The sequence below is a fragment of the Maniola jurtina genome, chromosome 25 (assembly GCF_905333055.1).
Source record: "Maniola jurtina chromosome 25, ilManJurt1.1, whole genome shotgun sequence".
NCBI lineage: Eukaryota > Metazoa > Arthropoda > Insecta > Lepidoptera > Nymphalidae > Maniola > Maniola jurtina.
Window position 1 is genome coordinate 501,173 of NC_060053.1, and position 12,632 is coordinate 513,804.

The 12,632-nt window shown below is 35.9% G+C and overlaps 2 protein-coding genes across 3 annotated transcripts; both read left to right on the forward strand.

Annotated features, from left to right (window-relative positions):
* Positions 1–2,425: 2,425 nt before the first annotated feature.
* Positions 2,426–5,060, forward strand: LOC123878197. The gene is made up of 2 exons (XM_045925311.1): positions 2,426–2,668; positions 3,830–5,060. The coding sequence occupies exons 1-2, from the start codon at positions 2,665–2,667 to the stop codon at positions 4,855–4,857; spliced, it is 1,032 nt and encodes a 343-aa protein (XP_045781267.1). The 5' UTR covers positions 2,426–2,664; the 3' UTR covers positions 4,858–5,060.
* Positions 5,061–8,451: 3,391 nt separating this feature from the next.
* On the forward strand, positions 8,452–11,107 carry LOC123878202. Of its 2 annotated transcripts, none has more exons than XM_045925321.1 (2): positions 8,452–8,767; positions 10,202–11,107. In XM_045925321.1, the coding sequence occupies exon 2, from the start codon at positions 10,210–10,212 to the stop codon at positions 11,032–11,034; it is 825 nt and encodes a 274-aa protein (XP_045781277.1). In that variant the 5' UTR covers positions 8,452–8,767; positions 10,202–10,209; the 3' UTR covers positions 11,035–11,107. The 2 variants fall into 2 exon arrangements, with proteins under 2 accessions (XP_045781277.1, XP_045781276.1); XM_045925320.1 differs by having other exon boundaries at positions 8,456–8,763.
* The last annotated feature ends 1,525 nt before the right edge of the window (positions 11,108–12,632 follow it).

The window sequence follows — 12,632 nt, forward strand, 5'->3', positions numbered from 1 at the left end:
AGTTTTTTTTTTGTTTGAAAGGTGGCTTAATCGAGAGTGTTCTTAGCTATAATCCAAGAAAATCGGTTCTGCCGTTTGAAAGTTATCAGCTCTTTTCTAGTTACTGTAACCTTCACTTGTCGGGGGTGTTATTCATTTTTAATTGATACTTGTTCGTTGCTAACTTCTGATAATTTTGATCAGAGTGCTTATAAAAATATAAGGGTTATAAAATTGTATTGACCAACTCACAACCAACTATTTAACAAATTACAATGGATTAGCTGCGCGCTGACATCACACTATAATATTATAAAGGCGAAAGTTTGTATGTGTGTGTGTGTGTATGTTTGTTACTCTTTCACGCAATAACTACTGAATGGATTTGGCTGAAATTTGGAATGGAGATAGATAATATCCTGGATTAGCACATAGGCTACTTTTTATCCCGGAAAATCAAAGAGTTCCTACGGGATTTTAAAAAACCGAAATCCATGCGGGCGAAGCCGCGGGCATCTTCTAGTAATAAAATAATGTAATAATACGACTTCATACCTTTATCAGTGATGCATTTGAAATATAAGAAAAAGTTAAAGTATCTAACAAAGCTGTATCTAGGTAATACGATTCATACGAAAGAGTGTCTCTCTATTTGTATATTATGTAATAGCGAAATGGCATAAACCGGGAGATGGCCATATCCCTCAGGGATAACCTGCATGCCTGAGAGTTCTCTGTACCTACCTTTTCAAAGGTGAGTCTGCCAATCCGCACTTGGAAAGCATGGTTAACTGTAGCCTTACTTATTTCTATCTCTAAGGCATAAACTCTTTTTATTCTGAAAGGAGTTCCATGCTCTCTTTTCATTCTGAAATGATGATGATGATGAGAAAATTCAAAATACACAATATTTTTATTCAATTAAACTTTTACAAGTACTTTGGTATCGTTAAGTGCATCTACCACTGGTTCGGAATGCCTTGCTGAGAAGAACCAGTAAGAAACTCGGCGGTTGCTCTTTTCAAAGATTTTATATACAATATTATGCCATGTATAAAAGTAAGAGTGTTTTACGCCTCTATGACTTGCACGCCACTCTACTGGTCATAACAGAAAGGTCACAGGCAGGTCCTTACTGTGATATGGATACCACAGACAAACAAATAATCAAATAGTAAGTTAGTATTCAAGCGTCCATCTTAGGCTGCATCATCACTTGCTAGCAGGTCTGATTGCAGCCAAGCGCCAGTCTGTAAATTTAAAAAAAAAAACTACACCTTCGGCCGACCACTTCAACTGTGACTTCAACCATTGGCGGGGTGGGGATTCCAAAATCAATGACTTCAACAATGCAGTTACCTCGTCCCCCGCTTCCCTGTACCGCATGTCCTGAAGTAACGATAGCATACAACGCTGCCAATTCTAGTTAATTCAGAAGTTTTAAATACTTACTGATTTAAAACTTCTGAATATATTGATAGTTTTTTATTTGATCGATTTTTTAACTGAAAATATTACAATACGAGTTAAACCCGATTACAACCCGGGAACTGCTGATAGAAAGCGATAGAAATAAATAGTTTTTCTGTCGCCCTGTGTATTTTAACATTGTACCTACTATATTTATATTTATGAACTCAGAATGTTTTCCTCTTTCATTTAATGTCCCACTCGATACAATAGCAAAAAATATTGGAGACCCCCATTGTTCCAAAATCCAAATCGGATTTAACAAATTTGAGACTGACTGACCGAGCGACTGACTAACTACTGACTGATCTATTAACGCACAGCTAAAACTCTGGATAGATCGGGCTGAAATTCGGCATGCAGATAGCTATTGTGATGTAAATATCCTCTAAGAAAGAATTTGTGAAAAATTAACCCCAAGGGGTAAAATAGGGGTTTGGAAAATTCCAACACAAATGGAATCAACGGATCAGCCTGGCTGTCCAACGCGGAAATGCAGCCAGTATTCTTGGCACCATTCCACGCGGGCATGATTTGTATAGTAATTAGATAAGGCTAGCTTTAAGTTTTATTGTAATATTTTCAAAAAAAAAAAAAACACAAATGTGTAGTTCACGCTGACAAAGTTATAGATAAATAAACTTAATCTTTTTAAAATTTATTTGAAATTGACATCAACATAAGAGGTTTTTTTTTATAAAATAAACTTACATCTAAATTGAAACTAAAAACAAATAAAAATAATTGAATTAAAAAAGGAAAATGAACTAAATTAAATCTAAAACCTCATCGAGACCACCGCAGCGAGGCATTGTACCCAAGATGCTGGCAGCATTACCCCTTTGGATGGCCCCTAATTTTTTGTCCAAGGTAGCTGCCAGCTCTCGGATCCCCGGTTGACTCGATAACCCTTTTCGATATTTCCTCAAAAAGAGCTCCTAGAGCCCCGGGCCCCACGGCCCCAAGGTCTCCACGTCAAAAGGTACAAATTGAAGCTCCCATCGAGGTTTTCATCTTTTTGTCAACTGTACTAGTGTTCATGTCTGCGCCGTCATTTTACATTGATTTTGGAGCGCCGAATCGTTTTATGACAGTCACAGATTGCATTCTTGAATTTGGTCATGTAGTAGCTTCAATGGAAGGGTGGTTCTCCAAAATTGATGAGTTTATTAATACAGACTGAGATAACTCATCTCATTCGATTAAGGAGGTCTTATGGGTGAGTACAAGTTTTGATTTCAACTTAATTTCATTATTTCATCGTCGGCAACCGTGGATGTCCACTGCTGGACATAGGTTTACTTTAATGACTTCCACAATTCCTGCGATTTGTTTGATGTCGTCCGTCCACGGTCCACCTAGTCTTAGTGGGGTGTCTATTATGGTCACTTTCTCGTGCGAAATCGCCATTTTAGCACCTTGGGACCCCAACGTTTATTGGTTTTTTGAATCATGTGCCCTTTTCATTGCCACTTCAGTTTCCTAACCTGTTGAACTATGTTAAATCCGCAGGAGAACCTGAGTAGGTTCTCCTGCGGATTTAATTATTTAGTACCTAATTATTGTAAACAGAATTGTTACTAAATATATTAGTAGATTATGTACCGTCTCCGGGGTGCAAGATATCTCTGTACCAAATCTCGTCCAAATTAGTTAAAATTATGGACCTTAAAAACATAAGGTACAGACAGACAAACAAAAAGACGCGCTTTCGGTTTAATAATGTAAGGATTTAGAATAAGACTATAAAGAGTTGTTTTTCCAAATTGACGATTTTCTTATTGGTATTACAATAAAATATTTATTTAATATCATTTAATATAGGTAGGTATACATAATAGTTACTCTAATAGTATTTTGCCTAACTCTTACAAATAGTAATGTAAATCTTTACGTTATGTTTTCTTGGTTTTGTTATAATTAATAAATTATCACTGACTTATCAGTCACCTTTGACTTAACCAAGACTTGAGTGATAGTTAATTTAAATATTTCAGATGCATAATAATCTTAATATACCTACCTACAAAAGGAAAAGGTGACTGACTAACTACCTTTTTTTTTTTTTTGTTGACGGGGGGGAAATCTTCACAAGATACCCGACCTCTTTGAGGAGAGATCGGGTTATGTGGGATTTGTATCTACTAAAACCCCCTCGATGGCCATCCTCAGCGCATATTACGATGCTCCGAGAACTCTGACTGACTAACTGCCTGACTAACTGAAATTTGGCATGCAGATAGCTGTTATGATTACTAACGTAGACGTCTACTAAGAAAAGATTTTTCAAAAAAAAACAGATTCTACTAAAATTACATGAAACACAATATAGATATTCATAATATGATTAGAGTACCTATCTCTGTTTAATATCTTTCAGAATTCAAAATGAGGTTCTTGACGTGCTTCACAACTTTTGCGCTGGTTGGTCTGCTGATCGCCGACCCCGTGCCTCACAAAGAACATGAGCCTTTTTTAGTAACACTCGATTTTTACAAGGATGAAATGGTCATATACAGAGGAAAGCATGACATAGTCAAAATACTTGTTCCAATCAACTCACTCAACTTCGACGAATCGGATTCCAATGAATCAGAATCAATTGAAGATGATTCCGACATCTTCTTATTCTTTGTAGAAGCTGAAGAACAGCCTGACGGAACTCGTCAAGATAAAGGACTCTACGTTTTCAAGGAAGGAAAGGCTACAAAGATCCTCGCCAACGGTAGAGATGCTGCTGCATCAGGAGACGATAGTAAAATTGTTTTCTTTGGCGCTGCAGATGGAATCTATGTATATAACAAAACAACTAATTCTGCTGACAAGTATGGACCAATAACAGACAGCATCATTGCAATTGCTACAGAACAACCAGGAGATGTGCTATACATTTTGACCGAAAACCGTGAAGTATTCAAAGTTAGTGGCAACGGTGGGAAAAAAGAGAAGCTAGATGATGTTGTGAACGCTAAAGAAATTGTTTTGGATAAAACAGACCACCTGTACTTCGTTTCCGTTGATAATAAACCGTACGTGCGTAGAACTTACGGTATTAACCCAATAATAGGTCTGCCGGAACACCTGTCTAACGTCAAACTTATTAAACCTCCATTCTTTCTGAACGATGAAGTCGCATTCTTAGCTAATAACAGAGTTTACTTTATAAGCAATTACGGTTCAAGTACAATGAGTGAAATTGAATTCAAGCCTGAAGCGAAGCCGACTGCGTATGCCCCAGAAGCATTGATCCAATACTATGGTTTTGATAATAAAATCTATGAATTTCGAATCTCGTCGCTGCGTGAGGACGCCACGCCGGAGGAACTACTCAGCAATTACCTCAACTCAAAAGCATTTGACAACAGAACATATTGCTTCGACAATCAAAAGTCCGGCGTCGCAAACTAAGAAATAAAATAAAATATAACAAGCAAATAGTAATACTATTCATTTTATTTTTTCTTTGCTTACTTCTGATAACTTTGTTCAGAGCATAAACATTGGAATTATATTTTTTTTTTAGGCCAACTCAGAAAGAAGCGCTATGAAATATCTGCTCGAGTCTTATCTGCTAAATCTCAAACCAGTTGGGGATTAAACTTTTTAGCCATAGTTTAAAAAAAAAAAGAATATTAGCCATTTTAATCATGACTAATATTCCCCTTTCCCCTCCAACTAAGCGCACAGCTATATTAGGAGAAGGTACGACAATAGTGCAACGGGTGGGTTTGAACCGCCGACCTTTTAGAATTCAGTCGACTCCTCAATCTGTTGAGGTATTGAGGCATTAAGTTTATGTAATTAGATGCACTTCTTTCATGTCTTTTTTGTTTGTTTCTATCCAATTATCGTTTTTCCTTACTTTACTTACTCAATTACTTTCTGAATGAAATATATAAAATAATTATCATCGTTGTAATAATGTTTTTGTATAACTTTATTGTTTGTAAATGTTGTGTTCACTTGTAATTAGCCATTACATATAGCAAGTAAGTTTAGAAAAAGTTACTATTTTTTTTTTTTAAGTTACTGTAAATGAACTTAATGAATATGAATACAAATAAATTAAAATAAGCCCTATGTTAGCAATAGACATCTATGTGTTGACAATAACACCGAAACATTTAACTACTTGCATGATTAATTGAATACAAGTGTAAATTAAAAATTTATAACACCCCCGACGATCCAAAGTATTTGAGTTTTCCAAAACATCATTTTCAAATAAATAATTATGTATTTAGGCAACGTCCATCTTGACAGCTTGACATTTGTCTATTGATATAATATTATGAACCTAACGGCTATCTAACCTTCTTTTATACAAGAAAACTAGAAAAGAGCTGATAACTCTTAAACGGCTGAACCAATTTTTTTAGATTATAGCTAAGAACACTCTCGATCAAGCCACCTTTCAAACAAAAAAAACTAAATTAAAATCGGTTCATTCGTTTATTCGCTACGATGCCACAGACAGATACACAGATACACAGATACACAGATACACAGATACACAGACACACAGATACACAGATACACAGATACACAGATACACAGATACACACGTCAAACTTATAACACCCCTCTTTTTGGGTCGGGGGTTAAAAATAAAATATGACAAATACCTAATGCAATAGTATTCATTCTATTTATTTTTCTAATAATTTCGACCATATTAACATCTAGATTTAAATAAAAAACTTTGAGCTAACACGGACAGAAGTGCTTTCAAATCAGTCACATGGAATAGCTGGAATCAGGTGGTACAAGACCGTTGCATGTGGAGGTCCCTAAAAGAGACCTGGGTCCAGCAGTAGACATCTATCTGGACGATGAAACGAAGTCGCGGGCATCGGCTTCTTATTAATTAATTAACATTAATCAACGCCATCTCGCAATCCTCATGTGAACGTGATTACGAACTTTCGTATAGATCGGTTTGTAGATCATTGATCTCTCTCTTTAAAATCCTTAGTAACAGTAGGCACATAATATATTACTCCACTAGCTGATGCCCGCAGCTTCGCCCGCGTGGATTGGTCAGATCCCCTGCAGCATCAGGATTGAGGAGTTGGACTCCAAATTTTTTATGAGACAATGTCGCAAAGTTCTTCAATCGATTAAAAAAGAAATGACGCAAATCGGTTCAGAAATCTCGGAGATTTCGGTGTACATAGGTAGAAAAACATAACTCCCTTTTTGAAAGTCGGTTAAAAAAGTAGCCTATGTTACACCCTGGTCAATCCTCTACTTGTCTGTGAAAATCCCGTCAAAATCGGTTCAGCCGTTCCAAAGATTAGCCTTTTCAAACAGACAGACAGACATACAAAAATTTTAAAAACGTGTGATTCAGTGTTGGTATCGTTCAAATAACCATATGAGCTTAATATGAGGTAGTTATTTCGAAATTACAGACGGACACTCCAATTTTATTTATTAGTATAGATTAGGTTTGACTATGCGTGGTAGACTATCATCACACGATATGAAATAGAGATTATTTATTAGACGTGTCTAAAACGAATTCTAATGCGCAAATCACGGCTTTAACTCTAGATTTTATTGTCTCATTGTTTTCTATTTTTAATCCCCGATCCAAAAAGAGGGGTGTTAAGAGTTTGACGTGTGTATCTGTGTATCTGTGTGTCTGTGTATCTGTGTATCTGTCTGTGGCATTGTAGCTCCTAAACTAATGAAGCGATTTTAATTTAGTTTTTTTTGTTTGAAAGGTGGCTTGATCGAGAGTGTTCTTAGCTATAATCCAAGAAAATCGGTTCTGCCGTTTGAAAGTTATCAGCTCTTTTCTAGTTACTGTAACCTTCACTTGTCGGGGGTGTTATAAATTTTTAATTTACACTTAAGTATAAACTTTACGATTGTATGAAGCGAGTGACAGAGAGAGCCCTGTTAAGAGGGCTCTCTCCGTCACTCGTTTCATACAATCGTAGTTCCAATTTCATTTGAATATTAAGCAACCTAAGTCCATGAAATTTTGCAGACATATTCTAGAAACTAAATATCTATGTCTGTGGTTTTCCAGATTTCTGTTATAATATTAGGTTTCAAAGTTACGCGGTCTTTAAAATTTACATACAAATCTTTGAGCCCCTGTAATTTTAAAACTACATATTTTTAGAAAAATCTAAAACACCACAGACACAGATATTCTAGAATATGTCTGCAAAATTTCATGGACTTTGGTTGCTTAATATTCAAATGAAATTGGAACTACGATTGTATGAAACGAGTGGAAACGAGTGACGGAGAGAGCCCTGTTAAGGACTCCCTCACTGAGCCTATCACTGTCCTCCCCAGCCCAGCCGATTGTATTATGTGTTTTGGGTACTTATCAAACTCGCCGTAAGACCATTGGCTGTTAGATAGACGCGGAGTCCTCGTTACAGCGGAATCCACTCGCTCCACTAGGTCATCGTGGAGTGTTACATAAGCAGTTAATTATACAGCGCTAAATAAACACGCTATCTGTAATAATGCGTGAAGCTAGCATTAGAAACTGTTTCCATTGCAAACCGTTTCTCCATGACGTAACCACAAGCGGTAGTAGCTGATGCCCGCGACTTAGTCCGCGTGGATTTAGATTGTCAAAGATCCCGTGGGAACTGTTTGATTTTTCGGGACAATAGCTTATTCCCGTTCCCGGGATGCAAGCTATCTCTTGTACCTTCGTCAAAATCGGTTAAACTGGTCGTGAAAAGCTACCCGACAGACAGTCAGAAAAACAGACAGACAAACTTTCCTGTTCAACCCCTAAGAGGGTAAAATAGGAGTTCGTTTGTGTAGTCCACGCGAATGAAGTCGCGGGCATCAGCTAGTGTAATATAATTTTCTAAACCGACCAAAGTAAACGGCCACAATGCACCACCGAAGTAAGTATTTTGAACTAAATACAGAACTACAAAAAAAAAGCAATTAAAGTCCGTCTTGATTATTTTATTGAAGAGACAATGGGCACGCACGTTCGCTATATTTCCTTCCTCAAAGAAGTTATATATCGAATTAAAAACATTTCCGAATGCATTTCGAACAAAACTATGGATTGAAGTAAACCATAAGTAAACATTTTTGCCAAAATTCTAATATTTATATAAACAATACCATTAAATTACTGTTTTGATAAAGTTTATTTACCTACAAGGAAACTGCGTGTTTTTGTTCTATTTTTGATAACCGTCCGTCGAACTTGTTACCTCTTTTATATTATTATATTTTATTGATAGTTTAGAATAAATCAGAAAACATATCAGTTTATTGTTAACATCGGCTGGGAGTCGCCGGCTAGAAGTTCTAATATTCGTAAGTTTTTTTTTTCTTATTAAGTATCTATTTGTACGTTTAAATAAAATAATATTTTAAAAGGATTTCAAATTAGATTTTTAAAGTAAGATTTTTATTTGATAAAAATCAAATTATTTCTAAGTAAAAGTTTAGTTCTTATCGAGTCAACCGGGGACCCGAGAGCTGGCAGCTACCTTGGGCATAGAATTAGTTTGGCCATCCAAAGGGGCAATGCTGCCAGCATCTTGGGTACAATGCCTCTCTGCGGTGGTCTCGATGAGGTTTTACATTTAATTTAATTTATTTTAGTTTTTAATTTAGTATTTTTTTTTTTGTTTTAATTTAGATATAAGTTTGTTTTATTAAATAAGTCAATTATTATCATACCTTATTCTGTTTAGCTCTTATATTCTGTTTATTGTGACAATTTTAAACTAACTTTCCTTCAAATCGAAAGATACCAAGATACAGAACAGTAAATAATAACAAGTGTAAATTAAAAATTTTCAACACCCCCGACAAATCATTTTCAAATAAATAATTATGTATATCTAGGCAACGTCCATCTTGAAAGCTTGACATTTGTCTATTGACACTTGAATATTATGAACCTAAGGGTTATCTAACCTTCTTTTCTACAAGAAAACTAGAAAATAGCTGATAACTTTTAAACGGCTGAACCAATTTTTTTGGATTATAGCTAAGAACACTCTCGATCAAGCCATCTTTCAAACAAAAAAAAGTAAATTAAAATCGGTTCATTCGTTTAGGCGCTACGATGCCACAGACAGATACACAGATACACAGATACACAGATACACAGATACACAGATACACAGACACACAGATACACGCCCCTCAGATTATTCGATTGGTACAAATACGCAATCTCTACTACGCCACAACAGGGGTAGTATGGCCTTAGTAGATTTACATACCCCCTACCTATACACACGTCAAACTTATAACACCCCTCTTTTTGGGTCGGGGGTTAAAAAGACATTTTGAGTACTTTTTGTTATTTTTTAAGATTTTAGATTTGTAAATATTTTCTAATAAGTAAGTGGATAAGACATGATTTTTAAAAACCCCTCTTTTATTTCCTGGATTAAAAATTAGCTTATGTTTAATTTTAGGATAGGGTACGATTTCTTCATTCCTTTCAGCCAAATTGATTCAGTCCCGTATTCACAAACGTTACTATGAGGTCTCATAGTGCGCTCGAACGCACAGTGTCCGTTCCACCAATCAGATGACTGTATCACGTCAATTTACAATGATCTGATTGGTGGAACCTACACTATGCGTTCGAGCGCACTGTGAGACCTCATAGTAACGTTTGTGAATACGGCCGTTAGTCATTGTGGTGTGAAGGAGTGACAAACATTGAAACCTTCACATTAATCATAGTATTATAGGATTAAAAAAAAATTAACACATGTTTTCTCTATTTCAGGATCCAAAATGCGTCTAATAATAATACTTCTAGCAATATCATCGGTATACGCCGAAAACTGTTCAATATTCGACGGCGAAAAATATTCAAAAAGATCCATTTTAACCATCAAAGGTTTACCCACTAATCTAGTAGTCAATCCGAATAACAAAGATCTACTTTTCACTTTAATCGATATAGAATCGCTTCAAAGCGACGATGTTCAAACGAAAATGGATCAATACATATTTAGACAAGGAGAACCGATTAAAGTTGATAATGTGAACGGACAAGCGGCTGCGGTGGACGCAGAAAACAATATGGTGTACATCGCTACTGATGATGGGCTTAGTGTTTTGAATAAAACAAATAAAGCCAATTTCATAGGCTTCAAGGGCGATGACATAACCCAACTATTCAAACCTCCATCAAACAATAAGCTGTATGCAGTTGTGTATCCAGACAGTGAAGTATACGCTATAGATTTGGTTACGAACGAGAAGAATAAAGTTGAAAACGTGCCCTGTGCGTTTATACTAGCAGTGGATAAAAAAGAAAACATATTTTACGAATGCGAATCGAAATATATTAAAATGCTTCTCAAAGGTTTTCAGGAAGCCATTGAATTTGTTGGTATACCTAAGAATTCTGCTAGAGCGATAGCAATAGATCCTCATGGAAGAGTAATTCTTGCAGCGAACGATGGGTTGTACTGGCTGAGACCAGATTCATTAATACCTAGGAAGTTAATGGATCTAGATTTCGTGCCGTCTGGTATAGCTTTTTACGATGATAGTATATTATTGTCTACGAGCGGTGTTATTTATGAGTTTAGTGGTAATTGTAAAAACTGATAACTGAAATTGAAATACACTGGCGGTAAAAAGTACTGGTGAAATCAGACCAATAAATTATTTTTTTATTTAACGTTTGGTTTTGTTTTATTTCATCCATTTTTATACATGATTGAATTTAAATTAGGTATGAGTTTTACATTTCGGCCTTTCTTAATTGCAAATAATCTGACATAATAAATTAGTCGGATTCAAAATCAAATTAATATATAGGTATATACGTCATACGTGCACCACATACCTCTAATCACATCACACTTCACACTATATCACACTAATATTATAAAGGCGAAAGTTTGTATGTGTGTGTGTGTGTGTGTGTGTGTGTGTGTGTGTGTGTATGTTTGTTACTCCTTCACGCAAAAACTACTGGACGGATTTGGCTGAAATTCGGAATGGAGATAGATAATATCCTGGATTAGCACATAGGCTACTTTTTATCCCGGAAAACCAAAGAGTTCCCACGGGAATTTTAAAAAACCTACATCCACGCGAACGAAGTCGCGGGTATCAGCTAGTATAATCATAAAAAACTATGTCCTTTGCACAACTTTTGTGGCCTGGAAGAGATCGCTAATTCGCTAGGTAGGGATAAGGCCGCCAAATTGTACCTACCTGCCTATACTTTTATTTTGCTTTGTATATGTTTTCTGTACTAATTTTGTGGTGTACAGTAAAAGAATATTCATTAATTCATTCATTATTATCAACCCATCACTGGCACAGGTTTCCTCTCAGAATGTGTAGGGTTTAGGTCTTAGTTCACCACACCGGCCGAGTGCGATGTTTGCTTAATTACTAATTCTGACACATTAGTCGATACTAGAGCTAATTTCTTAAACTGGACCCTTTCAAGTAAAGATTTTTATATAAACCTGTGAGGATGATACTGCCATTGTCGCAATTGAAAATGCCATAAGCCTACGTTGTCGTATTAGTTTAAAAAATGCGAAAAACCAAATTAAATTTGAATTTCGCGGGCAGGCCCGTTGCTTCCACCTCAATCGGAAAAGTTAGATTGCGTGGCCGGAATCAAACCCTCGACCTTCCGAATTCCGAATCCACGTCACTAGGGTATCATCGCACCCCTCTGTTAGGAGACCCATACTTAGTAGTGCACCAGACACGGCGATAGGTAGATCTTGATGTTGATTATTCGTAGAAAAAAATCATTAGTAGTATCTTACGTCCTCTCAGTGTATCTTCAACTTTCGTCTGTAGTATGTTTATAATAATTAGGTATTGAAAGGCTTACTACAAAAATTAAAACTATCTAAAACACCCTTTGTAATTTGTAGTTACTTCCCACCCTTTTGTTCTACTGCGGATGTTATTAATCATCATAGATTCATTACATCATTTTTCTATTACACCTACTTATTACTCTTCATACAGGATGTTCTAATTATGCTTATTTCACTGTCTTCAAAACTTTTTCTTACTTCAAAGTGATGGAATGATCGAAATTTCTATGCCTACACTAATATTATGAAGAGGTAAAGTTTGTACGAAGTAATCTCTGGAAGTACTGAACCGATTTTTGAAAATTCTTTCACCAGTATGCCACATTATTCCTGAGTGACATACTAAGGCTATAT